This window comes from Oryza brachyantha, chromosome 3 (assembly GCF_000231095.2).
Source record: "Oryza brachyantha chromosome 3, ObraRS2, whole genome shotgun sequence".
Classification (NCBI taxonomy): domain Eukaryota; kingdom Viridiplantae; phylum Streptophyta; class Magnoliopsida; order Poales; family Poaceae; genus Oryza; species Oryza brachyantha.
Genome location: NC_023165.2, coordinates 21,095,807 through 21,123,703, shown reverse-complemented (window position 1 = coordinate 21,123,703; position 27,897 = coordinate 21,095,807). Strand labels below are relative to the sequence as shown.

The following is a 27,897-nucleotide window of genomic DNA, read 5'->3' as shown; positions in this document are numbered from 1 at the left end:
GCATCAACCTGCATACTAAGTAATACTCCATATTTTCTATGTAACCTCATTAACTTTTAAATTTATGTTTAACTATTTATTTTATTCAAAAAATTTATTTAAATATGTAAAATTATAAGACATGCTTAAAAATTTATATAATAATAAATCAAATTATAATAAAATAGTTAATAATTATATATATTAAGTAAAACAAATAATTAAACTTAGACATAAAAATTAACAGCGTCGTATAAAAAAGTGTCATATAAAAAACAGGGTACAGGCATCAACCTCTCAACCACAGGTATTACTCTATGATTACCATGGCGGGAAAGAGAGCAATCCCTGTTTGACGCGAGGGTTGACCGACTAAATCACTGGTTTTGTTTTGATTAGTTGCACAGCTCAGCAGCTAACAAGTCCATAGGAGCAGGTGTAGAAGAAAAATAAGAGCAGAGAACAAGTCGACGTGGCCGCGGCGGGCGTTCGGTACCCACCAACCCCCACCTCGCCAATCGCCATTGCCATCTTCCTCCTCCCCCTCGTTCGACGCTACGCGGGAGAGAGGAGAAGGAGAGAAGCCATGGCGGGCGACGGCGGGATGGAGGAGCAGTGGAAGGAGGAGGAGGAAGGCGCGTTCGAGGCGTTCGTGTGCCCGCTGACGAAGCAGGTGATGCGCGACCCGGTGACGATCGAGACCGGGCAGACGTTCGAGCGGGAGGCGATCCTCAAGTGGTTCAGGGAGTGCCGGGACAACGGCCGCCGGCCGACGTGCCCGCTCACGCAGCGGGAGCTCCGCGACACGGAGGTCACCCCCAGCGTGGCGCTGCGCAGCGTCATCCACGAGTGGCGGGCGCGCAACGAGGAGAAGGAGCTCGACCGCGCCTGCGCCTCCCTCGTCGGCGTCGGCCGCCTCCCGCTCCACGCCGCCGGCGCCGGCGGCGAGGAGGAGGAGCGGGAGGAGGACGCGCTGCGCGCCCTGGTGTACGTGTCCCAGATATGCCAGAGGAGCGCCGCCAGCAAGGACCTCGTCCGCCGCCGCGGCGTCCTCCGCGCCGTCGCCGAGATGCTCAAGAGCGGCAGCAGGCGGCTCCGGCTCAAGTCGCTCCAGGTCCTCCGCGTCCTCGTCGAGGACAACGACGACAACAAGGTCTGAAATTTCGTCCCGATTTCTCACCTCAAACACGTAAATTCGCGATGAAGCCAAGGGAAAATTTGTTGATTTCTGCGTTTTTTGACTTTCCAGGAGGAGTTGGGGCAGGGTGACACGATACGCACCATCATCAAGTTCTTGTCGAACGACCATGTCCAGGAGCGCGAGCTGGCGGTGTCGCTGCTGCACGAGCTGTCGGAGCACGAGCCGACGTGCGAGCGGATCGGCGCGGTGTATGGCGCCATCCTGCTGCTGGTCGGTATGGGGAGCAGCAAGTCGGAGAGCGCCGTCGCCGTCGACAAGGCCGAGAGCACGCTCCGGAACCTCGACCGGTTCGACGCCAACGTCAAGCAGATGGCCGACAACGGCAGGCTGCAGCCGCTGCTCACCAGGCTGCTCCACGGCGAGCCGGAGACGCAGGTCGCCATGGCCGACTACCTCGGCGAGCTCGCGCTGGCGAACGACGACAAGGCGACGGTGGCCCAGCAGGCCGGGCCGCTGCTGGTGGGGATGCTCGGGACCGGCGCCGTGCAGGCGAGGGAGGCCACGCTCAAGGCGCTCAGGGAGATCTCCTCGACCGACGCGAGCGCCAAGCTGCTGCTGCAGCGCGCCGGCGTCCTGCCCCCGCTCGTCAACGATGTCCTCTTCTCCACGGGACACCTACCGATGAAGCTCAAGGAGCTAGCCGCCAACATCCTCGCCAACCTCGTCGCCTCGGGCGCCGATTTTCGTTCCATCCCGCTCGACGTTGACGACGACGACGGCCGTGGGCGCCGCAGGACGATGCTCTCGGAGAACGTCGTGCATAGCCTTCTCCATCTCATCAGCAACACCGGCCCCGCCATCGGGTGCAAGCTCCTCAGCGTCCTCGCCGGGCTGACCAGCTCCCCGGCGACGGTCGCCGACGTCGTCGCGGGGGTCAAGAGCTCCGGCGCCACCATCAGCCTCATCCAGTTCATCGAGGCCGCGCACAGGGACATCCGCGTCGAGTCCCTCAAGCTCCTGCGCAACCTCGCCCCCTACATGGGCGCAGAGCTCGCCGACGGCCTCGGCGGAAGCCTGACCAGCCTACTCCGGGCCATCTCCTCCGACGGCGGCGGCGTCACGGAGGAACAGGCAGCCGCCGTGGGGCTGCTCGGCGACCTACCGGAGGGGGACACAAGCCTGACCCGGCAGCTGTTCGACCTTGGGGCGTTCAGAGCGCTGGCCCCCAAACTGGCGGAGCTCCGGCGGGGTACCATCCGCGGCGGGAACCGGCACGTGACGCCGCTGACGGAGGGCGTGGTGAAGGTGATGTACCGGGTGACGTGCGCGCTGGAGGAGGACGCCGAGTACGTCGAGTTCGCGCGGGAGGTCGGCCTGGCGCCGCTCTTCGTCGAGCTGCTCCACACCAATGGCATGGACACGGTTCAGCTCTACTCGGCAATGGCGCTGGAGAAGCTGTCGCTGCAGTCGAGCCGCCTGACGGCCATCCCCCCGCCGCCGTCGCCGCCGACGGGGTTCGCGTGCGCGTGCTTCGGGAGGAAACCCGCTTCGGCGGCGGCGGCGGCCCCGGGGGTGTGCCGCGTGCACGGCGGGTTCTGCTCGCTGCGGGAGACGTTCTGCCTGGCGCAGGCGGACGGCGGCAAGGCGGTGGAGCGGCTGGTGGCGTGCCTGGACCACCTGGACGGGCGGGTGGTGGAGGCGGCGCTGGCGGCGCTGTCGACGCTGGTGGTGGACGGCGTGGACGCGAGGGAAGGGGTGGTGGTGCTGGGCGAGGCCGACGGGCTGCGGCCGGTGGTGGACATCCTGGTGGAGAGCCGCACGGAGGCGCTGCAGCGGCGGGCGGTGTGGGCGGTGGAGCGCATCCTGCGGGTGGAGGAGATCGCCGGGGAGGTGGCGGCCGACCAGACGGTGGCATCGGCGCTGGTGGAGGCGTACCGCAACGGCGACCCGCGCACCCGGCAGACGGCGGAGCGCGCGCTCCGCCACCTCGACAGGATCCCCAACTTTTCCGCCGCCTTCCAATCCCAACGCTCCTAGCGAGCGAGGGGGCCTAGCCGCCATTGCAAATGCCATCTTTTTTGCAAGTTCCGTTTCTCTCACCTTCGATACTTGGATTGATGATTCTTTTGGTTTGTTTGCACAAACTGCATGCTTGGATTGTATATTTGTATAGCATAATGTTAGTGTTCATTCTTTCAAAGCAAAATGGATGAAACAAAATTTGCTCGTACCTCTTTACCTTTTTTTCCCTTGAGAAACAACACAGGCTGGTCTGGGAAATAATCTGTTTCTAGGGGTAATTGTTTTGTTTTTTATGGAAATGCAAAACAGCTTATTTGCAAACGTAAATTAATCTGTGAATAAAATTTTTATATACGTATATTTGGCAATCTAAAAAGCAACGATGAAAAATAAACTATTGTAAAATATTTCAAAAATCAAATGCAGATTTTAACTTAAATTTCAAATGTAATTATCCTGCAACAAACTCAATAACTCATCAATTAACATAGCAAGCATTAGATTGTTTAACAACTGTTATCGAAGGTAACTTTATAATTTGAACAGAGATCGTGTGCATATAGAATTACACAGTATCGACATATCCAAATCTTGCAACGAATCTATCTTCCGTAATATCAGCTACAAATACCCAACTTACAAATTACTCAGCTCAGGCAGGGTACTGTGAAACTGAGAGAAGCAAGCCTTAAAACCTTATATAATTACATATCACTACATTTTACAGGTTTTCTGATCCCATGAACCACGGGGATCAGCATGGGCAAAAGTTGTTAGAAGCAGTGCCATTCAGTTCTTTCAGAAGAGAACATCGTCAGCATATGGCTCAACACATATTGTGTCCTGTTAAATATTGAAGATACTTCCCGCTCCCCAAAAGTCAGCATGTTCCCCCCTTTCAAGTTTACCATTCAATCTTGAAATAATCAAGAACCTAAGAAGATCGTACAAAGAGCAACGTTTTCTCCATGCTTCTATTCTTTCGATCGTATTCATGATGAAAGATCCATATTTGTAACTTCATGCTTTTGACTCAGCTGGAGCTGGCTTACTAGTGTCGATGTTCATGTGATCCTTCACAAATGTTCGAAGGCATCCATTGATTACCCGAGGAGCACCTCCATCACAGAACCGTTTGGCCAAATCCACAGCCTGGCGTTAATGAACATGATGAGATATATATTTTACATGTTTATTTTTTCAAATTTAAATATGAAGGAGATGATAATAAAATAGCAACCTCGTTAATGACAACTTTGTGAGGTGTTCCTTTTGATGTCATCTCTGCCATGGCAATATGAAGAATGCACAATTCAAGGATTCTTGCCACTGGTTCATCCTGTCCACAGAATTTTCGTGAGTCAGCAAAAACTAAATACTAGCAAAATTGTGATCATGGAATTCAGTAATTACGCATGTGATAATTTGAGCAAAAAAGTCAGCAAACAATCTGTGTCTTTCATATTCTTAAAATTTTATTTAGGAAAATTTTGCTATTTGGATTAGAATCGATATAATCAACTATATTGCTAGAAAGTATTTCAGATATTTCAAGAAGTTAGCTGATGTATTGAACAGCTAGTCTGTCCATGTGATGCCTATGCCTATAAGAAATCAGGCCCATATAAGGGGAAATAAACCATAGCAAAAATGCAAAGTCATAATTGTTTTAAAAATGGGTAAATCTATATCCCAACCTTTGCGTTGTGGTATAGTGCCATAGTGGGCTGCACAGAGCCATAGAAATGGTGGTGAACACGAACCTAATAACATCGTTCAAATGGGGCTTGCTCAAGCCGCACAGACACCCAAATTGAGGGCCTAAATCTGCTTAAACTTTAATTACTACTCCTATTGTATCATATTACTAGACTTTTTGGTTATATTTAGATCCATTTATTGATCGATGTATATTGTTTGCACATACGTCTAGATTCATTATTATTCCTATGAATTTAAGTAATGCTAGAAAGTCTTAAAATGTAAAACAGAGGTAGTATTAGTTAGCCCTTGCATACACTTCTTCATACAAACTTAAATATCATATCCTCGCTTCTGAGTCCTCTCTATTAATGATTCTTTTACAGTTTGTCTGTCACACAAACACACCATCATCCAAACATTAAGCATTTGAGGCGACCTATCAATCCAGTCAACTCTCATTTACTGTGAGCGCAAATACACAATCATACCATTTACTTCAGATTTGATCTATATACATGAAGTTGTAGGGTTCTGCTGCTACACCTTATGGTCATGATAGTATGGCCAACTATGTACCCGCCCTGGGGATTGGTCATCCCAGTCAACCACATCATTTGACAGCTGTTTCAACTGAAACCTGGGCAATACTCTAAAATTCAAGACTTACTTTGTGTAGTTGGATGTGATCTTAGGGTTAGAAATTGCATTAAATTTATTATGTGACAAAGGCTGCGTTCGGCTGGGTAAAAATGAGGATAAGTTATCCCGCGCGGAAAATGAAGTAATAGATTAGTACATGATTAATTAATTATTAATTATTAAAAAATTATAAAATAGATTAATATGATTTTTAAAACAACTTTCCTATAGAAAACTTTTGCAAAAAATACACCGGTTACTGGTTCGGGAAGTGTGCGCACGAAAAACAAGGGAATCTGGATAAGGAGAGGAGAGTTGCCAACGCGGCCAAAATGATTTTATTTGGTAATCAACCTGCTTCCAAGGTGCAGGATTTACTTGTGAAATTGATCACAGCAATGCTAAAATGCTATGCACAATCCTGGTCCTAAATGTTCATAGCGATAGTTTTGCATGGTGGTGAGACAAAAACAGCTCCAAATAGATTCTTGTTCAACATAGTAACAAAATTCATTAATAATTGCACGGATTACTAGCGACAAGTGAGGAATGCATGCTCTCTAATCATATATGACGCCTTTCAGTTCAACTAACAAGCATATGTGCTGATGTGCATAAAACCGACTTGGCAAGCATGTAGAAAGATTTGTGGATATACAACAATGGAGAAAATATAGTACCAACCTTCCAATTCTGGGGAGTTATTTTGTTGATGATATCAACATGCTTATCCCATCCACTGGCAACAGCCACTAAAATTTCCCGAGCCAGTCTGTTCAGAAAGTATCTAATTAGAAAAATACCTACAACAAGTCCACACCTTAACGCATATACTAACACAACATGTCCAATATGGGATTATATGCCAACCAAAAAGGGTGAGAAATAAAAATACCGTAACACAAAGTTGTTGTATACTAGCTTTGGAGGAGCTGAAAGAACTTCTGCTTCTGAATCACAAGACAATTAACCTTATGTCAGATTGCAAGAAAAATAATCAATCAAGTAGATAGACTAATGAGACATATCGTACAGATAGCTATCTAATGCACTTAAAATTTTCAAAATTGAACATAATATTTCCTGAAAGAATATACTGTGAAAAAGCACACACTACATTAAAAAAAAAATTGAAGCATAAAATGTGCCCTTATCCTAACATTAAACTTTGTGGTAATGAACCAAGTTCACAAGGACAGGATTAGGTATTCTAAGGAACTTTCTCTCACGAGTTTTTTTTAATTGCTCTTGCAAATTGTTGAGTGATTTGAACTTGCATCTTTTGTCTTTGGAATCTCTCACTCTCCCATTGTATGAGTTACTTTCCACAATGTAGTCATTGCAATTAGTTAAATACTAGCTCTTAATAAACGATCAAGTTACACCATGCGCCAGTGCTATATCCCAAATTTCCATCCAGTATGCTTCAATACAAGATTGCATGAGAACAACGTTTGAAAAAAACAGTTGCATGGTCAAGATTGTTACCGTTTGCTGAATCCTTCTCGTTCTGACTCATGAGCTTCTCAGACTCCTCCTCCGTCCCAACCTGAAGAGGTCCCCCACCAAAGCTCATATGGTTGTAATTCAACAAGGACGCCTTATCAAAAACAAAGCCGCGCTCTGGAAAATTACATGAAACAAGACCAAAATGAGGGCACATAGAAACCGAAATCTTCTGTACAAACACTCGACACCATCTTGTAGCACAGTGCTGTTGCAAGTGTAGACCACAAGGACGGTGAAAAGAAGCTAAGAGGCGCCCGGAGAGGCTCACCCCTTCTTGCGCTGATCCTGCGGTCGAAGAGCCGCACCACGTCTGCGCCCTCCAGGCACGCCGCGTAGGAAATCATCCTGCAACCACGGTGGCAGCCAGCCATTAGCGACGAGGACGAACCGAATCAGGCAGCCCCGAGCTGTCGGGTTCGAGGAGGAGGACGACGACGACTCACAGGGCAAGCTCGCGGGCGGCGCGGGGGCTACAGAACCGCCCGGAGCGGTCGACCTTGGAGTGCGCGGCCGCAGCAGGAGCGGGGGCCGGCGGTGGGTTCGAGACGAGCACCGTCGCTCGGGAGGAGGCGACGGCCCGCGGCGGCAGCGTCCGGGCGCCGCGCCACGCGGCGGGGCTCGCCAGGAGACAGCTGGGTCGTCTAGGCGCCGCGGGACTCGACGAGGATGCGGCGGACACGGCGGCGCTCGTCGCTTCCATGGTGCTCTGCCCTGCGCGCCGCGGCCGTGTGGCCGCCGGAGAGGGAGGAGGAGGCGTTGGTCCGACGAGGTGGAGTCGAAATGGCTCGAGGGAGGAGGGGATAACGAGGGGATAAGGTGGTTGCTTCCTCAGAAGCTAACAAGGCCGGAACGGAATCCGCCAAATTACGGCCCATATGCATGATGGGCCGAACAATTCAGCCCATCCGGTGACGTCGAAATTTCGAAATCAACAAACGAGTGTATCTGTATAGAGGCATGTTTGAGGAGCTGTGGCAGCCTCAGTTTCCCGTATATTCTTCAGAAGTAATGAGCTCTCTTAAATAATACTTAGTTTTTAAGAATCTAGAGTTATATAATTTAAAAAATAAACTAAAAGCAAGAAACCGAAAAACCTAGTTTTTCCAAAATCTAAGAAACTAGTTTCACACCGACCGCTTTTTAAAATCTTAAACTCGGTTGAATAGACCTAGGACCTAGGCGTCCTAGCTCGTAACCAGACATTGCACAAAAGTATATACAAAACCAAGCAGAAACCTTTACAAATCGTAGCTATGTGCTGAGATCGATCAGTCTCAGAATGTGGCCATGACGGCGAGAACCGCGAGCACGACGCCCGTCGCCGTCGCCGGTACCGGCCGGCCGGCCGCGGACGGCTCGATCTGTATGGTGAAGTTGCAGGCGTTCGTGGACGGGTCCTGCTGCGTCTGCACGGCGAGGCCCTGGAAGTCGCAGGACTCCTCAACCTGGTTCTGCACCTGGAAGTAGGCGTTGAACGCGTACGAGGCGTTGCCGGCGGCGTCCATGCCGTTGCACGTCGAGCCGTACCCCAGCGAGGTGCAGTCGGCGAACGTGCAGGCGTAGTTGACGTTGTCGCCGATCCGGCTCAGGGCCTCCGGCGTCGCGCCGGGGTTGAGCACGCACCACGCGCGCGGGAGGTAGCTGACCCCGCGCGCCGCCACGAGCGCCGTGTCCCGGCCCTGCCCGGACAGGTCCATGGCGTACTTGGGCTGGCCGTCGTACCGGAGGATGCCCCAGTGGCGCTCGAAGTTGCCCGGCGCCACGCTCTTGGCGTCCTCGTCGACGAGGCTGAACAGGTAAGCCTCCACGTACTGCCCCGGCCGCAGCGGCGTCCCGGTGTTGCTCGCCAGCTTCCGGAGCAGCCCGGCGTAGAACCGCTGCGCGAGGTCCGCCCTGGCGTGCTTGTCGCCGTCGGTCGGCCACCCGACCTCGCCGACGACCACCGGCAGGCCCCCGACGCCGGCGCCGGCCAGCGCCGACACGAGCGTGTCGAAGTTGGCGTCGAACACGTTGGTGTACTGGATGCCGTTGTCCACGACGGGGCTGCTCGTGCCGTCGAAGAAGGCGTAGTCGAGCGGGAAGTTGTCGTTGCCGTACAGGCTCAGGAACGGGTAGATGTTGACGGTGAAGGGCGCGCCGCTCTGGTTCAGGAACTGCACGATCTCCGTCATCAGCCCGGCGATGTCCGGCCGGAACCGCCCGGCGGAGGGAACCTGCCTGTCCTCCGGCGAGTTGTACACGTCGGCGTTGAGCGGCACCGTCGCCTTGATGGTGTCGCCATGGCCGGCCTCGTAGAGGGCCCGCTGGATGTTCTGCAGGGCAGGGAAGGTGACGTTCAGGAACGTGCCATTCAAAGACGACAGGAACGGCTCATTCCCGACGGCAACATATCTGCAGGAAAAGTTGCAAAATGAAAATGAATTACCAATCTCGGCGTATTTTTTCCAAATTCTAATGAGACGTGCCAATGTGATTAAACGATACAAACATAGATTCAAGATTGCCGGAATTGTTTATCTGAACATTTTTGTGCAAACGATGACCTTTCTGAACAAAATAAGAACAGTTCTTTCCTTGACACTTTGCGTTAAACAATAAACAGTTACATGTCATAAAGAGTGTAGTCATCTAGTGCATGCCTACTAGATGCCAATGGCCACTAAAACTAGATCAAGTGCCCTACTTCAAGATAGCTTTTTTTAGCCAAGAATTCAGAGGGATGATCCTAGTAGGATCGCTAGTACTGATGACACATCATATCGGATTTTTTTGTCAATACCTAAACACCTAGCAGATAAAGCTTAGGGGTAGATTCTTCAGACATAATTTGAACAGAACAAATGCAATGCATAGGCATAACTTTATCTTGCAACTTGTTGATGTTAAGGTTACTACTTTATTGATCAAAAGGCTTCTCTGAATCAGCCAGCAGAATATCCACGTCAACCCGTAGTAATCAATCACTTCAAAAACTACTTCACTCTTTTAACCAAAGATCAGCTCAAAACATTCATGGAATGCATAATAGAACAAGAACCATGAGCACGAGTCAAAAGGTATAATTAATAGGCATAAGTATGTCATAATCAGATGAAAAAACTCAACAGCTATTCTGAAAAAAGAGCAACACATCAATCCAAATCCAATGGAACTCTGACAGCTACAATTATTATGCGTCACCTGAAGAAGCATCAGCTGAATGTAAGAAGGAAAAAAAATACAAAACAGGTTGCGCCATGAAGATTGAAGAGCATATCAAAATCTGAACCATGGAGGAGATGATCATCGTGTAGCTGTGGACTCACTTGATATTGACGCCGCCGTCGAAGCTGTACCTGCTGACGTTCTCGTGCACCCAGTCCCTGGCGGCGTCGGAGTCCGTCAGCAGGTCGAGCAGGTTGTTGGGGATGGCCACCATCACCTCCACGCCGCTGCCGGCGAGCGCCTCCATCGTCCCGGCGTCCGCGTCGAACAGCTTCACCTTGTTGATGCCATTGTCCTGCAGCATCCGCACCACCGACTTCGGCGGCAGCGGGTGCGACGCCATCGTGCCCCAGTTCACCCCGAGCCCGTCGGCTGCCGGCAGCAGCCAGCCGCCGCCGCCGAAGGCCGCCAACGCGGCAGCCGCGAGCGCGACCACGGCCAGCCTCCGATCAGAAGAGCCCGCCATGATCGACGACGGCGAGCCACTGGATTATCCAAGAACGAGCTCAAGAACCGGTGGCGCGAAGGAGAGAGCAAGGCAGAGAGAGCGCTCGAGCTCGAGCTAATGGCCGTGGTGCGAATCGAATGATGGGGGAGATTGGAGGATGGCGCGAATGGGGGATCGATTATTCTAGTGGCCTTCTTTTTTGGAGGGGGGGACAAGGACAGGGGATTTTGGATAGAACTGAACGTGTGATGACGAAGAACCACATAGGAGAAAAAGCAGCAACGAATACAAAAAGCTTCAAACTTTTCCCATTCAAGAATGACTATTACATGCGCTTTCGTCGTGTGTATCACAAATAACTCACAGGCACTGATGCAGTTTGCAAAATATTAAGAGAATTGGGAGATTAGAGGATGGGTTACGGATGAAAAGAATGGATTGACAACCTGCACTGCTGCACTGCGGCTTGGAGAAGCAAGAAGAAGGAAGCAGGCAGGGCAAGGTGAAAGCTGAGCTAACTAAAGCTAAGTCAAACATGTGGAGTGAAGTATTCAGTAATGAGACTTGCTTAAGCATCCAACTGGAAATGCTTGGTTTAGACTTTTTGGTGGTAAAGATGGAGGAGAGAGGTGAATAATTTAATTAGTAAATCTACCTTTTTGTTTTTAGATTGAAGCGACGTAAAACTGAGAGAGTAAGATAGAGATGAGGCTGGTTTTTCGTTCATACAAGCAACACAAATTATTCTTCTCTAAAACCAGCTGCATATCAGCTCATCTAATCCAGAGGTCCTGCCTATTGTAGAATGCAGAGTATATTGAAAAATAATGCTAGAATGATATATATAAATATATAGACTTTAATAGCTACTTTATTGATTTGTAACCTTAATTAATTGTCACAAAGTGTTCATCTATTTAAGCATTTAGCCGTTCAGCACAAAAGAACACGAAGTACAAATTTTTGCTACATACACATCTCTATCTATGATGATTGTTTGATTTTTTTCATAAAATAGTAAGCGGTATATTTGCAAACAAAAAATAATTTATGAATTATAGGATCATAATCTTTTTTACCCCAAAAGCTAGCTATTAAGGTGATGGACTCCCTCACTTTATCTTAGGTCATTGTCCCTTTCACAAATAATATAGGACTATTCAGCAATCTCCCTCTTCACATATTGGTGCTTTACCGCCCCTTCACAGTATGTGGGTCCCACAAACCCACGGTCCATCAGGCCTTCAACACTATGTTCATCGGGCCAGAGAGGTTAAACTAGTTAGGCTCTGATACTAATTGTAGGATCGTAAAGAGTTTTTTTCACCCAAAAACTAGTCATTGAGGTGAGAGACCCCCTCACTTATATCTTAGGTCTTTTATCATTCCATAACCAATGTGGGACTATTCAACGTAAATAAATTTTTTATGTATGTATTCTTGGCGACTTAAAAGTTAAGCCTGGAAAATAAACTTCAGTGAAAAAATTTAAATTTTAGCTTATAAAGCAGAAGAAAAAAAAAGACAAGTGATTAAGCCACAACCCAAAAAGGAAATCAACCAAGCAGATTTTAAATTGAAATATTTTAGCCTCTCAAGCTAATTAGGAGCAGCCTGTTCTACTCATCGTCCCGCTTGGCTTGCATGTCGCTGACATGGAAAACGCTAATGTCGCATCAAGTCTGTTTAGATGCGCCATGCACGAGGAACACACATAATGGGCTCACATCCTCTGCCTATGCTTAAGCTAGCAAACTGAACACTGTCACACTGATACACAGCGCTAAGACAGAGATAGAACAATGTTAATGCACTGTAGTAACAGTTGAAATCACCGCCCATGTACTGTGACACCAGTTTTTCACGACAGCCCCAAGAACCATAGATCTGAAACATTTTCTTGCCTTTCCCTTCAAAAAGAAAAAAAATATGAACGTTTATTTTTCTTCAAATGGTTGATTTTAGCTCCAAGGCATAATCATTTTGTCAATTAACCAAAGTTGTAGGATAATACTTGTCACATGATCCTAGGACCTAATGACAGCAAGCGTTTTACAATAGTCTAGGAATCAATCTAGATTATTCATTTTTAGATGTTTTAACGTGCTCTCTTCTAGCAGTATAACCAATCTAGTTTGTTTATTTTTTAAGTTCAATAGATTATATATTATACTATCAAATTAACTATTAATATTAGTATATATTTTCTACTAGCAGTATAACTCATAAATCAACGGTTAAGATATTTCTACGTATCACCGTAATACTAACGGCAGAATACTAAGGTTAGTAGATGGCACTACAAAGTTACTCTTTATTTTTTTTAGCTAATAGATTGGGCATATTTATACTAGCACATCAATTATTGACGATAAAACAACCTTACTAGCCATAGAAATCATAAATGAAAAGTTAGAGGATCACTTGTACTGATGATTCTACTACTAGTAAAACACATCAGCAGATACTACCGTAAAGATAACAAGCATGTGTGTCATCGCGTGATGCTAAGTACTCATAGGTTAGTTTTTCTCATGCCATGACATCAAGATCATGAAATTAGGGTGTTATTCCATTACAGCTCATGGTACAAAAAGCATTGAAAAATAGACAGCTGCTTTTCTTCTTCCTCTTCTTTTATAAGATAGACAGTAAGGTAGGATTAGCTGGTACCGTCATTCCATGCCGTGTGTAAACAAAACAAATACTCCGGCACAAGCGTTCATCATGCCGGCCTGTCCCTGTAATAAGCTCGTCAAAGAAAAAAAGTAGAGAATAATAATGTCTTCATCCCAACAAGATGGTTGATCGATGCGAAAGAAAAGGGAAAGAGAAGAGCCCCACGGGAATCAAAACGATAATTATTTCTGTACGAAACCACACCTGTTTTTCGTTCCATCTAACGAAGCCAATCGACTTTTGCTTCCATCGATCCGTTTTTGAGCACACCGGCCGGTTGCTTTCCTGATCTCTCTCTCCCCCTCGCCACGCGTTCGCAACTGCTACATGCAGCTTGGCTAATTAGGCACATAAAACAAGTAAGGGTTCACCTAAAAATTAAATGTTTAAAAATTTTAATTCCATCAGTCAACTCTGGTCACTACTGTTGGATGATAATTTAAAAGCATGCACCTAAGTTAAAAAGGTCATACACACCCTCCCCATGCACTGCGCACGTGTTTGACAAAAAAACAAAAAATCAAACGTTTGATCAATAGCAAAAGTAAACAAGTAAAGTCATTAGCTTATATTTAATTAAATATTAGTTATTATAAACTTGAAAATTTGATTAATTTTTTATTTTTCAAAACACACCATTTAGCACGAAAAAGGGAGGAAAAAAAAAAGGCATATTGGTGTTTGCTATCCACCTGATTTGGTGGGTGTTTGTAACTTGATTCTGCCCATCCGGCCGACGCGTAGAAAAGCCTAGCAGGTTGTGCCGCTTGCCGGGCGTCGCTGTCTATGGGAACCATTTAAGCTCTGGAAGACTAGAACGTTTTCGTTGCTTTGTCAGGACGAATAAAATGAACAGTTTTTTGTAGCCAAGTGCAACAGGTTTCTTATACTTTCGTTTCGTTCTCGCGTTCGTTGGTGAAAAATTGGCGGGGTGTGCAGGTGGCCGGCCGGGGGTGCAGCTGTGCGGTGGTTCACCGCGTAATATTGCAGTCTGTTTTCAGGTTGGGATAGCGAGAGGAAAGGACAAATAGTGGTTCATGAGGAGGTTTAGGTGTTATTTAGATTGAGAAAATTTTTGAGAGAAGCGTCACATCAAATGTTTGATCGGATGTCGGTTGGGGTTTTCGGACACGAATGAAAAAACGAATTTCACGGCTAGCCTAGAAATCGCGAGACGAATCTTTTGAGTCTAATTAATCCGCATTAGCATATGTTGGTTACTGTTGTACTTATGGTTAATCATAAACTAATTAAGCTCAAAAGATTCGTCTCAAGATTTCTTCTATAACTGTGCAATTAGTTTTTTGCTTCATTTATGTTTAATGTTTTATTTAGGTGTCCAAAAATTCGATGGGATGTTTTTAGAAAAAAGGGCACGGTGCATTTTGTATTTGACAGAGTTAGGCCTCAATACGACAATCTTCTGGACTCATGTGTGGAGGGAGCACAACTGCACAACCCATTCAGGTTACCAAAAAGTCCACTCTACGACTCTCAGCTATTAGTTGAGTTTCATTTACCTCCTCAACCGCAGACGGGTAGAGTGGTTTTAGCTTATGTGGCTGGTTTAATTTAGTCAACATTACATATTGCGTTAACGTCGCAATTATATGGTATTGGAAGAACAATTAAAAACAAAAATATATATGGAGCTCACATGTCAACCACACAATCGGATAAAAATATTAGCGTAATCCACTCCATTCAACTCATCATCACCTCCTCTCGCTACCTCTATCCCCACATCTCTTCTTACTCTCTCTACTTTCTTTCTCCAATCTTCTGGCTTGCTTATGGTGAGGCAGTTACAGTGGCGAGAGAGAGCCCCGCTCATGCGCTAGAGATGAAGCACGTCGAGAGCGCCACTAGAGAGGAAGCATGGCGAGAAGGCCATCGGCAAGGAGGATAAAGAGAACGAGAGGTTGGAGACGGAGATGTGCCCGTCGGCCACGGCTACCCTCACTCCTCCTGCCCACTATGCTACCTCTATTGATATGGATCTACTAGGTCGTAGCACCATCGAACTCACCGTGCTTCTCCCTCATACCACCATAGACCACAGCCTCCCGTACCATCGCAACCCCTTTCACGCACTACCGTCGTAGAGATATGGGCCAAGCTCCTTGTCACTATCTCCCACTGCTTCTAGAACTGACGCATGAAAGAGAGGTGACTAGTGGGCTCGAGCTAACAGGCGTGAGTGAAGAGATTGACTGGCCTCGACCACCCAACTTGGCGAGGCTATTTTATAGTCATGCATCCTCTTTCCCTTACTCACAACTACCATGGCTCAACATGTCCTCTCCATTCCCCCTCCTCCGTATCTTCTCTCTTTTATCACCTTCTGCTACCTCATATAAATCAGTACGATCAAGTCTTGACAAAGATAGGGGCTTAGCGTTGGCCTCGATTGTGTCGTTGCTGGCTACATATAAGGCCCTATGTTTTTTTTATCCTTTTATCTTGTGACTTGTATTTGGACCTCACCATTTTTAATTTGTTTTCCTTGCCAAGTTAATATGTCTCGTGAGCTTGTCAGCTAAAACCAACTTTAGTATTGTTTGGAACTATATTTGCACTGAATATAAACAGTCAAACAGACACTATTTGATTTTATGGTCGAGGAGCATAAATTGAAATATTTATTTCCTTCAGGTTAAGGATGGATAGCGCAAAGTACGTACGACTGATAGGTTCTGTTACTAACATCGCCGTCACAGCAGAATAACTCATTTATATGAGCTCACGCGTGTACAACTACGAGTTACGGAGCATTAAGCACGGGCAGGTGGTTTGTGCGTGGCGCACATGCGGGGATCAGCACGCACGCACGCACAGCATATCGGATCATATGCAACGCAAGCCCCGTTGATCTGTTGCTGCTGCAGCCCCTACCATTGACCATCTGTGGCGCTGTTGCGTCCGGGTCCGCCCATCTGGACTATTGCTCGGCGCAGCGCGTAGTGCGGACTGGTTTATACGACAGCCGAAAGCGTAAACAGAGAGAAGCATCAGCAATCAGAGAACAAAAAGAACAAACTATGCACCAGCCGGGAATCGAACCCGGGTCTGTACCGTGGCAGGGTACTATTCTACCACTAGACCACTGGTGCCTTGCTGACAGCTAGGGTTTTGAGAAGAATCCTCAGCTGGTAATAGCAGTATCACTTTTAAGCATTAACAAGTTAAGACAGCTAACAGTACCAGAAAACCGCAGCGAGCCCGACAAAAACTCTTTTCCCTTTCACCGTGCGTATGCACACAGAGCCGCGAGGAGGACGACGGGGAGCCCCATCCAGCGGACGGCGACACTATTGGCTGGCGTGACGGGCTGACGGCACAGTGGAAAACCAACACACGCATAGGCTGGTAGTGGTACCGGCCCCTGCTACCCGGACGGACCACGCGTCTTCCGTCGTGTCTTGCACGGTGCAACGGAAAAAAAACACCGAAGCTTTGGCCTAGGCAGCAAACCGCGCGATTCTCGTGGTGTCGCTCACGCGCTCATCTGCTCGCCTCACCGGCCGAAAGAGCGGTTAGACGAGGGGAAGAACCGTGTCCGTGCTCACCGAGGCCCTTCTATGCTTAATATAACCATTATCAGATACGGCGAGGAAGTTTGTTGTGTTCTTGTCTTATATTATTCTGACCTTTTTTTTAAAAAAACTCTTAAATGTACGTTTTTTAAATTACTGAATAACATATTTCTTTCAAAAAAACAATATAAGAGTTCACCGTCTCATTTTTCTAGAGTAGATTTTCTATTATTTATATCATTAAATAGCTATAAAAAAAATTAGAAATTCATTCATCTTTCATTCATAAAGAATACAACCATATAGTCCTTTCATCCTATAATGACTTCATCTTTCACCAAAAATATTTTCTCACAAAAATCTTATTTAGAGTAATCATTGCTTTGAATGTTGAAAAAGTGTGAGACAAATTTATTAGAATTGGATAAACTAAGCGACAATTATATTTAACTTGAAAAAAATAGAGGAAATGCATGGAACTTTCAGAAAAAATGAAGATTATAATAGGGGGTATGTGAAAAGTCAAATGGCATTTGCAAGCGAAAAATAAATTATAAATAAAACATGTATTCTTAGTGATCTAAAAGATAAGGTTGGAAAATAAACTTCGGTGAAAATAAACCCTAAATAAACTACAAATTTAAGATTAAAAATTTAAATTTTAGCATATAAATATAAATAAAAACGAAATAATAAGGGCATAGTTTTTTGGTTGTATATCGCTTTGCGTGGGATTGAAAAAAAAATCCTAAAGTCCTCGGAAGATGGAGGGAATGGAGTGAGTAATAAACGCCCGGAAACATGCATGTCGTCAGCCTCTTGCCTATTGAGGATTAGTTGGATCTTAAGAAAGACCCAAGCTCCCTTAATTCCTTCTCTTCAACGCTGGTACCATCCCTGGACCTGCAATGAAGATGTTAAGGAGCTGTTTGGGACAAGGACTTATTATAAATAATAAACGTAGACTATTAATAAAACTCATCTATAATCTTGAACTAATTCGTGAGATAAATCTATTGAGCTTAATTAATCCATGATTAGCCTATGTGATGCTACAGTACACATGCTCTAATTATGGATTAATTAGGCTTAAAAAATTCGTCTCGTGGATTACCACTCATTTTTATGTAATTGGTTTTTTTATTAGTATATGTTTAATACTTCAAATTAGTGTCCAAACATTCGATGTGATATGGGGCTAAAAAGTTTAGCCCTATCTAAACAACCTAACCTAGTAACATCGTATTTTTTGTGTGCAGATAAAGCCGCACAACAAAGTACCGCGTCCTGTGGATCACATTCTTTTTATGGTAGCTTCTAGCGGTGGCAACTTCTCCTAAGAGTTACCTCAAAAAGAAAAAAAAAACTACTCCTCAGAAGTTAGAACTATCTTTTGAAAATCTATATTTTAGAATCTAGAAAATTAAATAGAATATATCTTCTTCACTAGCTTTTTTCTCAGAATTTTAAGCTCCCTAACACACGGCCTCACTAAGGGGAAATAGTAGCGTTGCACTACGACCTATTTACACACCAAAAAAACAATAACACTTAATCTCTCTATTTTTAAAATATAAGTACTTTGAGATGACATTCTTATATTAAAATATAAACATTTTGTCACCATTTACAGTATTACTAGTTATACCAATCAGTTCACATTTAACAGTCTTCATATTTTATTCCCTCCTACCCTTCCATGTACATCTATTGCTTATTTATAGAAAAATACAATAGTCCTTTTTTAATCTTAATCTGTGTTAAATAATCTATAAATAATTATATTTTAGGACCTCATTAGTATTTGACAGTCAGTTGTAGAAAAGCAGGTATAATAGCGGACTATAAGTTAGTAGTAACTATAAACATATTTTAAAAGATAAGAGAGCAGAGAGAAAAACAATGAGCTACAGATTTATAGCCAGCTGTAGCACGAACTCCGAGACACAACGTGTGAATGACATGTGAGATAATGTAGCATATGTTTTATAGGTAGCTATTATATGAATTGGCTATTAGATTTACTATAGATAAATTAGAGCCAATAGTTTGTTATACTATTTGAACTCACTAGAAAGAAATTCACTATCAATACAAGCAAATCGGCAGATCCAAGAAAAAAAAAGAGAGGCAACAGTTGTAAGAGAGTGACAATTATTTGCCTGCAAGTGCCGCGCGAAATCCCGCAGTGGTAGCTGCCGCTCCAAGTAAAGCAGCAGCAGATGCCATGCTTGTTGCTTAAACCCTACTTATCCACGCAATAAAAGAAGCGAGGGAAAAAAAATCAACAAGAACATGCCTTTTACGACGACAAATTCGATCCCATGGCCTCGCGTTACCGCGTGGAGACCAGGAACGAAGGCATCAAACATAAGCGCGTTCCAGGTGAACAAATAAGTGAAGTTCTTTATCTATGTCAGTCCGATCTTTTCTTTACGAAATCTACGGCCAATTATTACCGATATGGCAGAAAAAATAATAGTAAATTATAAGTTAATAGCTTGATTCTAACTAGAAAAACTACTTAAAAAATTTGTGGGTAGTCATTGTATTTCTCAAACTAGTAAAATATATCTCCAAAAATCGATTGTTGATTATAAGTCGATCGAATTCCGCTCTAATCGCCACCAATATGACTGTCATTGAGCTAAAGAATTAGTAGTGCTAGAGAATAACTAAGTTAATGTTGACCAGTCATCTGTCTGAATCATGTTACTGCTATTATCATTGAATCAATTCATATAGACACCGCTGTAAATACCTCCAAAATGACGTCCTTAATAAGTTTTTAAAATGTCACTGTCACTAATTCATCCGAAAAGAGTAGATTTCATGGCATAATCTTCGGGAGATGTGTAATGTCAACATGCTTCACCAATGTTACTTCTAAAATCGCGACGATCTCCATGATCATCTTCTTTAGCATTTAGGGTGTGTTTAGTTCGTGAAATTTTTTTTATTATTATATCGGACATTTGACCAGATGTCAAAAGGTTTTTGACACGAATAAGAAAACAAATTTTATAGCTTGTCTAAAAACCATCGGACGAATCTTTTAAGCCTAATTAATCCATTATTAACATATGTTTGTTATAAGAGCAGGTAAGCCTTATTTGGCCATTACATGAGCAAATGTTCATTGTACAAAGAGTCAAACCTAAATTTAAAGGTGGTCAATTAAAAAAAAAGAGAGAGTACAAAATTATCGTTGATGTTATCTTACAGAAAGTTCAGCATTATTGTAGCATGCAGATTAGATGCTGCCCCCCAAATAAAGAAGGCCAATTAGTGTGCGAAGATGACAAGTTTAGTGCATAGGTTGACAAGAAGAAACACGAAGATGATGCAATCACCTAACCTTTTCTTCTGAAAGGGCAACGCAAAAATCAACATCTAAAACTAAACCACCAATTAGCCGACGTTGCGTCTAGTTCGCGGAACAAGGCCCGCCCTCCCCTCCTCGATTTGTCCCCGACCTCGCTCTCGGAGAGGAGGAAGGAAGACGACGACGCCCAAGCGACAGGCCTCGCTAATACGAGTACTAAACGGGAAAGCACACGTGACGAACTAATGGACGCCACTGGTCCCCCGGCCTGCGAATGGCTCGACCAACCGACGGTCGATGCCCGGATCGTCGTAAAAACGTGGGGGGATCGAGTGGTCGGTCGATCGATCGGGAGGGATGCTGTTGTTTGTGACCTGTGAGTGCAAATGAAGAAATTAATCCTTGTACCCGTTGGTTAATGGCGGATTGCGACAGGATGCCAAACGAAGATATGAACAGTTGCGACATCACTGTTGTTAGCTGAAGGCTCTTGTGAGTCATGTACACAAACAAAAAAAATCTGGTCTTGATCTATCGCTCGATCTCACTAGGTTGCTACCGCTAGCTAGGTAGGTGGAGTACGTGCTACATGAGTGGCCGCCATTGATGGCGCTCCGAGAGCAGTGGTAGGTTAGTTGCACTGCACGGTCGCTTGGGGGAGTTTGGTGGTTGCTGGCTAGGCTAGTATGTCCAGAGGCCGAGGCTGTCGAAGACGCGGATGGCGAAGAAGGCGAGGTAGATTGCGATGAGGCCCAGGCCGTACACCCGGTCCAGCCGCATCCCCCTCGCCGGCACCACCAGCAGCGCCCACGCCAGCCCGGCGACGAGGAACCCCACCGCCTCGTACACCGCCCCGCCCGCCGGGATCGCGAACGGCGCCGGGTACTGGGACCCCGCCGCCAGCGCCAGCGAGAGGCCCAGACCGACGACCGTGTTGAACAGCGGGCCCGCGTAGCACCCGGACACCGCCGTCTGCGCGCCGCCGGCGCCGCCGTGCAGCGCCATGGCCACGTTCGACACCAGGTCGCCCAGCGAGTCCCCCCACGCCAGCACCGTCACGCCCAGCACGCTCGCCTTCACGCCTACCATGTACCCGATTGCCACCAGCAGCGCCACCAGCTCGCGCGCCAGGGTGTACGCCCACAGCACGCTCATCAGGAACCCCGCCGCCAGCCACGGCACGCGGCGCCACCGCCCGCGGGGCGGGGAGGCGGCGTCCGTCGTGGCCGCGGCGAGCGCGCCGAGGAGCAGGCCGAGGAAGACGCCGCCGAGGAGAAGAGCGAGGCCGTGACGGTACGACGAGGTCCAGGTGGCGGCGAGGAGGACCGGCGCCAGCGCGAGGGACGCCACGGCGCAGGGGCGGGACCAGCGGTGCGCGGCGATGTCCGGAATTGTGAGGCGGCGCGGGAGGTACAGCGGCATGCGGATTGCGGAGAGGAGCCAATGCAGGTAAGCTCTTGTTCTCGAGGGCGTTGAGGTCTTGGAGTAGGACGGCAGAGACGTGACGCCGTCGTCGTCGTCGAGGAGGAGCGGCGCGGTGAGTTCTGCCTGCGGCGGCTTGCCCGGCTCGGAGCAGCAATGGGAGGTCCAGACGAGGAGGACGTAGGCGGCATAGAGCGAGACGAAGGACGCGGCCACCCAGACGGTGACCGTGCCGGTCACTAGTATGGCGAGGAGGGAGCAGAGCGCGAGGAGGAGGAAGCAGATGTCGCGCACGAACCCGCGTAGCTCCACCACAACGCCGCCTCCGCCGGCACGCGAGGCGGCGGCGAGCGCGACCACCCCAGCGACAACGGTGGACACGAACAGCGCGCCGCCGAGCGCGCTGTTAAGCCCGACGCCCCCGCCGTCGCCGGCCGCGAAGGAGACGACGCTGGCGAACACATCCGGCGCGCCATTCCCGAGCGACAGCAGCGTGACACCGGCGATAGCCGGCGGCAGCCGCAGCGCCGCCGAGAGCCCCTCGAGCGACGCGCAGAAGTACTCGGACGCGGTGTCGCCGAGCAGGTAGAAGAGCACCACCAGCCAGAGCACGGCCGCCGCGTACCCCGCCGCTGGCGCGTGGGCGAACCCGCAGTAGAAGAGCCGGAGGTAATCCACGTACCCCGCGGGCGCGCATGGCGGGTGCGTCTGGAGGTAGAGGCACCTGGCCTCCCCGCCCGCGATGGACTGCAGCTCCTGGCAGCTCCGCTGCTCCTCGCCAGACGACGACGAACCAGAACCAGAGCCACTCCCCCTAAGGACCACCCCTTCTAGGACGCCGCCATGGCCCCGGCGAGTGGGCAGGAGGCGGGAGTCGGACAGGACGAGCAGCAGCAGCAGGAGGAGGAGGAAGAAGCAGGCGCTGGGAACGGCGGCACTGTACCCGCGCCTGCGCAGGATCGCCATAAAACGGGGGGAGCCCACTAGCCCAGTAGAGGCTAGGACGGCATGCCCGCGCCGATTGCTGAGGATCTCGGTGCGGAGGCGGTCGCGGCCTCGCGGGGGGAGCGGAGGGATGCGCGGTGGGGGAGCAGCAACGGGAGGCGTGTCGAGTGCGTGGCGCGCGAACCGGGAGCGGGACAGGACGGGAAGCGATCAGAGAGGATGGAGAGTTGGAGAGCCCCCCGGACGACGAGATGACGAGAGAGGGGTTGCGGTTGGGCCGTCCTCGCATTAATAGTGGTGGAGAAAGTAAATCAACGCGGGAAGGAAGTGGGGGCGTGCAGTGCAACCGTGCTCCGTGCAAGTTAGGCGGTTGCGGTGGTGCGCCGAGGAAGCGGAATGGCAAGAGACCAGGAGAGATATTGGGGATCGCGGCAGGTGAGGCTGTGATTGCTTCGCGGATATATATATATATATATATATATATATATATATATATATATATATATATATATATATATATATATAATTGGTTTTATTTTTCTATTTGGTTCTGGTTTTTTTTTTTGGGTTGAAGGGAAGAGATAAGATGAAATGAACCCATCACCTGTCTGGTTTGAGGGGTGAATTTAAAATGGTTGAATGCGGTAACCTCCCTATAATAAGTTGATGAAGTTGTCTGACTTGCATACCATATCCAAAATAAAATATTCAATAATAGAATTAATATATGAATAACCTAAAGTAAATAAATGCATAGTTGTACATTTAAAATATTTTAAATAATTTTAATAAAATAAATCGGATATTTCACAATAAATAAAATGGTGGATACGCTTTACCATTAACTATAACCACAAATAATGCATACAATTACAACACAAATTAAAAGCATTTATCCCATGACACGATACATCTACAATACATGGTGCGGAAAAAAATTAAAAGCATGCTCCTCATCCATCCATAAAAGAGCAAGAGCAGCCTCTATGAGCATCCCAACAGCTCATCTAAATTTAATCATTTATATCTTCATTTAGATGATCATCTAAAACATTTTCATCCTTCATATCTTGTTGTACTCTAACAGATCATCCATGTATCATATCCTCTATATCTCTTTGGATGACATCCATAAATAGATGAGAGGATGACCATTCTATTGGAGCTTAATTTGTAGTCTTTATCCTCTATTTTCAGTGGGATAGATGAGTTGTTGGGGATGCTGAAAAAAACAATATGTGAACAAAAATTAGAGAGGCTTCATGTTCTGAATATGCATCAAAATCTACATCAAGCACAAATTCACAGCAAGCACAAGATCTGAACCAAGCACAAAATCCAGAAAATCAGCCTCGTGTGCAATCCTCCCCGGCGGCCACCTGTGCCCAACCCCGGCGCCACCCTTCGCCCTCCTCGGCGGCCACGTGCGCCAAACCCCGCCGCCACCTGCGCCCTCCCCCGCCAGCCATGGCCACTTGCGCCCTCCCCCGCCGGTGCCGCCATGTACAGATGAGGGAGGAGAGGGAGAAGGGGAGAACGAGGCAAACCTGAGGAATGGGTTCGAATAGGTTTGTTACGATCTATCTCAACCATTTTATCCCTGGAACTAAACACACCCTAAACGTATCACTCACGCCGCGCTGCGGGGGTGGTCCTGGCTGTACGTGGCGGCCGGATTGTGCAGTGGTGCATCTACTTTTATAAGAAAAAAAGTTAAATGGCATGTTTATAAATAAAAAGTAATTTATATATGTATTTTTAGCTATTAAAAAAGACTAAAAATAAAATCCAGTAAAAAAATCTAAAATTAACTTTAATTTTAAAAATTGAAAATTTAATTTTTAACCTATAAGAGTAATTACATCGAAAAGATTGTGCCGGATACCAATACCGACAGGGCAGATAGGTTAGTCGTCTCTCGTCGCTTATTGGATGCTGTCGTGTTGGAAGTAGTTTCTCTAGTACCGGATTGCAACGCGTCTGCTGCGGCGTACTCCTCTGTAAAAAAAACGAATTATCTGGTTTTCGTATCTAACATTTGACTATTCGTCTTATTTAAAATTTTTTAAAAAAATTAAAAAAAATTAGTCATACATAAAGCACTATTTATAATTTATCATCTAATAAAAATATCAATCAAAAAATTTTTTGAATAAGACGAAGAGTCAAAAATTAAAAGTAAAGAGTGAAAAATTGGTTTATTTTGAGACGGAGGGAGTATGTTTTTTCTTTCCTAACGATTTTTTCGCGCGATTCATAGCCCCGTTCATGCCACCGATTGGTGGTACTAGTGTTATGATGATGATTATTACCAACGTCCGTGTGAACTGTGAAGTAAGACATGGAAGCGAGATTTTATCAGTATAAGTATAATAATAGACAATAAGCCAACTATAGATATATTTTAAAGAGATAAGAGAAAGAATAGTAAGCTATAGATTTATAGTCAACTGCAGCACGGATGCCAAGACATAACATGTGTATGACAGGTAAGACAAGATTGCATATGTTTTATAGGTAGCTATTGTATAAATTGGCTATTAGATTGACTATAGATGAATTAAAACTATTAGTTGGCTATACTATTGACACCAATCAGCTTGATCTAATTAGATAGATATTTATTTGTGTTGCATCGGCTTAAGAGAATTACATGCGAGTTGGTGTTAGCCAATCGCAACAAAGTATTCATTGTTTGTTTAATTTATTCCAAGTAATTCATCGCTTTATTTATTAGCCTTATCGATCTTCATGTTTCCTATAATTATATCGTGCTTGACTGCATACTGTCTTGGTTAAGTCCGATCTATGTATGTTTGGTTCGATCTCGTTATAGGGGATCGTCCGATCGACTAAGATTAATAAGTAACTTGGCTGATTACGTTGGTCTAATATTTAATTCAAGTATGTTTCTATAAGTTTCCTGCCGATCCAAGTTTTTTACAGCCGATCGTTTATCCTATCGACTAAGTGCTACTACATCAACATCTGATCGACTAGATCTTTCGTTACCTATCGGCTCGATAGCCGATCGACTTGGTTTACTGTTTATCTTCTCAGTTGCAAGATCAAACTGACTAGCACGCCTACGCAATCTAAGAATTTAGGTCTTGCACTAGAGAATTCTAAGAAAGACTCTCAGGTCTTCGTGTGTGATAGGTCGAATTATTTTCGAGGTCAACACTATCTAAGATGCTTCATTTTATTAAAACATGGAAGGTTATTCGGTATGATCTCGTTTATATACTTATCAAATTAGTGCTTGCTCTCCCTATTACAACTACTGGTGTTGAGAGGATCAAAAACAATTTATGAAGAAAGATGTACCAACAATATTTAAATGATTGTTTAGCTATATTCATTAAAGTAAATTCTTCTTGCAAGTAAAGGATAAGAACACTATAACTTATTTTTAAAATATGGAGCGTAACAAAGTTACCATCTAAATTATAAGAATTCTAATCAATTCATCGTTTTCATTCTTTAGGTGTTTCATATCTAGCTAATTTCTATATGTTTAACAATTTTATGTTATAATCTATTAAATAAAATATGATTTTAGACTCAATTTTATGTTATATATAACATATATCGTATCGTCGCTAAATGTTTGTTATACAAGCCAATTTTAATATTTTAGTTATCAAATAACGTTCCTAATCCATAACATTTTGAATACATATCATCTAAATCATGTGTCCGTCGCTACCCAGCTTCCCCGACGGATCAAATTAAGTTACCCATCCGATCGCTTGGTTCGGCCAGGGGCAATCGTGTGATCGAGTCCATTAAAGCAAGGCTAATAACATAGCAACGAGCCGGCTATATTTTTTATAGTCTTCTCTGTTCATTCTGTTCATTCATATATTAGTTAACTCTTTATTATTAATATAGGACCCACTTGTCTCTCTCACAGATTTTTTTGATTCTGACTATAAATTTAATGCTCGCTTCTTATCTCTTTTCTTCTATCTCTACTCACTTTAGCATTTAGCTGGCTTCCAGCCTATTATTATACTTGATCTACATCAAGGCCGCTCGTTAATCATATATGTTTCGGGGACTAAGTGCCACGTGCGTGCGAAATCACACGTAGTACGTGTTACCAGTTAGGCGTTTGAGTGCGTGTACATCACGTGCTACGGATTTTTTTGATTCTGACTATAAATTTATAGCTCATTCTTATCTCTTTCCTTCTATCTCTACCCCACTTTACCATTTAGCTGGCTTTCAGTCTATTATTATACTTGCTCTACATCAAGGCCGCTCGTTAATCATATATGTTTCGGGGACTAAGTGCCACTTTCGTGTGAAATCACATATAGTACGTGTTACCGGTTAGGCGTTCAGTTAGGCGTTTGAGTGCGTGTACATCACGTGCTACATGAGCAGGTTTACGACGTGGGAGTATATATGTTCGTTGGATGGTCGGCCGGCGCGCGTGACGCGTCAGCTAGCTAAGCTAGATATATTCCTATACAACAGAGCTCGATTACGTACTGAGACTTGTGTCCCTGCGGTGGCCTTCCCATTGCCTTTTGGCCTTGTGGCGTAGTCTGTTCGTATTGTACGTATCAGGTAACTTCGTTGATTCTATGTTTGATTATTTATTTTATTAAAAAAACTTATGTAATTAATATTTATTTTATTTTATGGTGATTGAATTTATTATTAATTATATTTTTATTATAACTTAAGTTTATATATTTACACAAAATTTTTAAATAAGCTGAATAGTATGAGAAAATCAATAGCATTATCCATTGAAATATGAAAGGAGCACGTACGTGTGGCTGTGGGGTGACGACGGATCGATCGATTTATCCATCTATATATCCTATTCCTCCCTCCTTTATATGTCACAGGATGTTTCAATTTTTAAAAATCAAATCTGTTCAAGTTTATAATAAAACATATAAATATCTATACTACCAAATTAGTTTTATTAAATCCAGAATTAAATATATTTTAATGATATATTTTTTGTGTTAAGAATGTTACTACATTGGTTAAACGTAAATAAATTTGACTTTTCAAAAAGACAAAACGACTTATATGTTATAATATGAAAAGAAGAGTAAATACAGTACTATATATCTGTCCTGCATCTATAATTTGAAAAGAAGAGAATGTGTATTATTAACCGTGTATTCTTTTATGTAAAAAACCGTGTTTTCTAATGGTCACATATCTATATACTCCTTATACAATTCACACTCCATATCCATATATGGAATTAATATCGAAATGATAAGGTAGAGTGGTATTTTCACTCTACGACTTTAGGCGATAGATGGTGATGGAATAACTAGGTAGGAAATAATCCGGTTTAACGATTTTTTTG

The 27,897-nt window shown here is 45.4% G+C and overlaps 4 protein-coding genes and 1 non-coding gene across 5 annotated transcripts; 1 reads left to right on the top strand and 4 right to left on the bottom strand.

Annotated features, from left to right (window-relative positions):
- The first annotated feature begins 346 nt into the window (after positions 1–346).
- On the top strand, positions 347–3,413 carry LOC102706832 (U-box domain-containing protein 24). The gene is made up of 2 exons (XM_006651589.3): positions 347–1,132; positions 1,229–3,413. Exons 1-2 carry the CDS (start codon positions 566–568, stop codon positions 3,155–3,157), a joined length of 2,496 nt encoding a protein of 831 aa, XP_006651652.2. The 5' UTR covers positions 347–565; the 3' UTR covers positions 3,158–3,413.
- A 231-nt stretch (positions 3,414–3,644) lies between these two features.
- On the bottom strand, positions 3,645–7,784 carry LOC102706553. The gene is made up of 7 exons (XM_006651588.3): positions 7,438–7,784; positions 7,263–7,339; positions 6,974–7,108; positions 6,381–6,435; positions 6,170–6,257; positions 4,383–4,481; positions 3,645–4,294 (listed from the first exon to the last, which is right to left on the bottom strand). The coding sequence occupies exons 1-7, from the start codon at positions 7,692–7,694 to the stop codon at positions 4,163–4,165; spliced, it is 843 nt and encodes a 280-aa protein (XP_006651651.3). The 5' UTR covers positions 7,695–7,784; the 3' UTR covers positions 3,645–4,162.
- A 203-nt stretch (positions 7,785–7,987) lies between these two features.
- On the bottom strand, positions 7,988–10,963 carry LOC102706273 (glucan endo-1,3-beta-glucosidase 8-like). Its single transcript, XM_015834974.2, has 2 exons — positions 10,300–10,963; positions 7,988–9,385 (listed from the first exon to the last, which is right to left on the bottom strand). Exons 1-2 carry the CDS (start codon positions 10,662–10,664, stop codon positions 8,269–8,271), a joined length of 1,482 nt encoding a protein of 493 aa, XP_015690460.2. The 5' UTR covers positions 10,665–10,963; the 3' UTR covers positions 7,988–8,268.
- Positions 10,964–16,367: 5,404 nt separating this feature from the next.
- Positions 16,368–16,438, bottom strand: TRNAG-GCC. Its single transcript has one exon. It is a non-coding gene; the product is annotated as a tRNA-Gly (tRNA).
- Positions 16,439–19,928: 3,490 nt separating this feature from the next.
- On the bottom strand, positions 19,929–22,878 carry LOC107303792 (cation/calcium exchanger 1). The gene has a single exon (XM_040522866.1). It carries the CDS (start codon positions 22,572–22,574, stop codon positions 20,868–20,870), a length of 1,707 nt encoding a protein of 568 aa, XP_040378800.1. The 5' UTR covers positions 22,575–22,878; the 3' UTR covers positions 19,929–20,867.
- Between the last annotated feature and the right edge of the window lie 5,019 nt (positions 22,879–27,897).

Coding starts and splice junctions, on each gene's coding strand:
- LOC102706832 (XM_006651589.3), top strand. CDS start 566: ATGGCGGGCGACGGCGGGATGGAGGAGCAGTGGAAGGAGGAGGAGGAA. Junction 1,133..1,228: donor AGGACAACGACGACAACAAG/GTCTGAAATTTC, acceptor TTGACTTTCCAG/GAGGAGTTGGGGCAGGGTGA.
- LOC102706553 (XM_006651588.3), bottom strand. CDS start 7,694: ATGGAAGCGACGAGCGCCGCCGTGTCCGCCGCATCCTCGTCGAGTCCC. Junction 7,340..7,437: donor GCCGCCCGCGAGCTTGCCCT/GTGAGTCGTCGT, acceptor CCGTGGTTGCAG/GATGATTTCCTACGCGGCGT. Junction 4,295..4,382: donor ACAAAGTTGTCATTAACGAG/GTTGCTATTTTA, acceptor CATTAACGCCAG/GCTGTGGATTTGGCCAAACG.
- LOC102706273 (XM_015834974.2), bottom strand. CDS start 10,664: ATGGCGGGCTCTTCTGATCGGAGGCTGGCCGTGGTCGCGCTCGCGGCT. Junction 9,386..10,299: donor GACGGCGGCGTCAATATCAA/GTGAGTCCACAG, acceptor CTTTTCCTGCAG/ATATGTTGCCGTCGGGAATG.
- LOC107303792 (XM_040522866.1), bottom strand. CDS start 22,574: ATGGCGATCCTGCGCAGGCGCGGGTACAGTGCCGCCGTTCCCAGCGCC.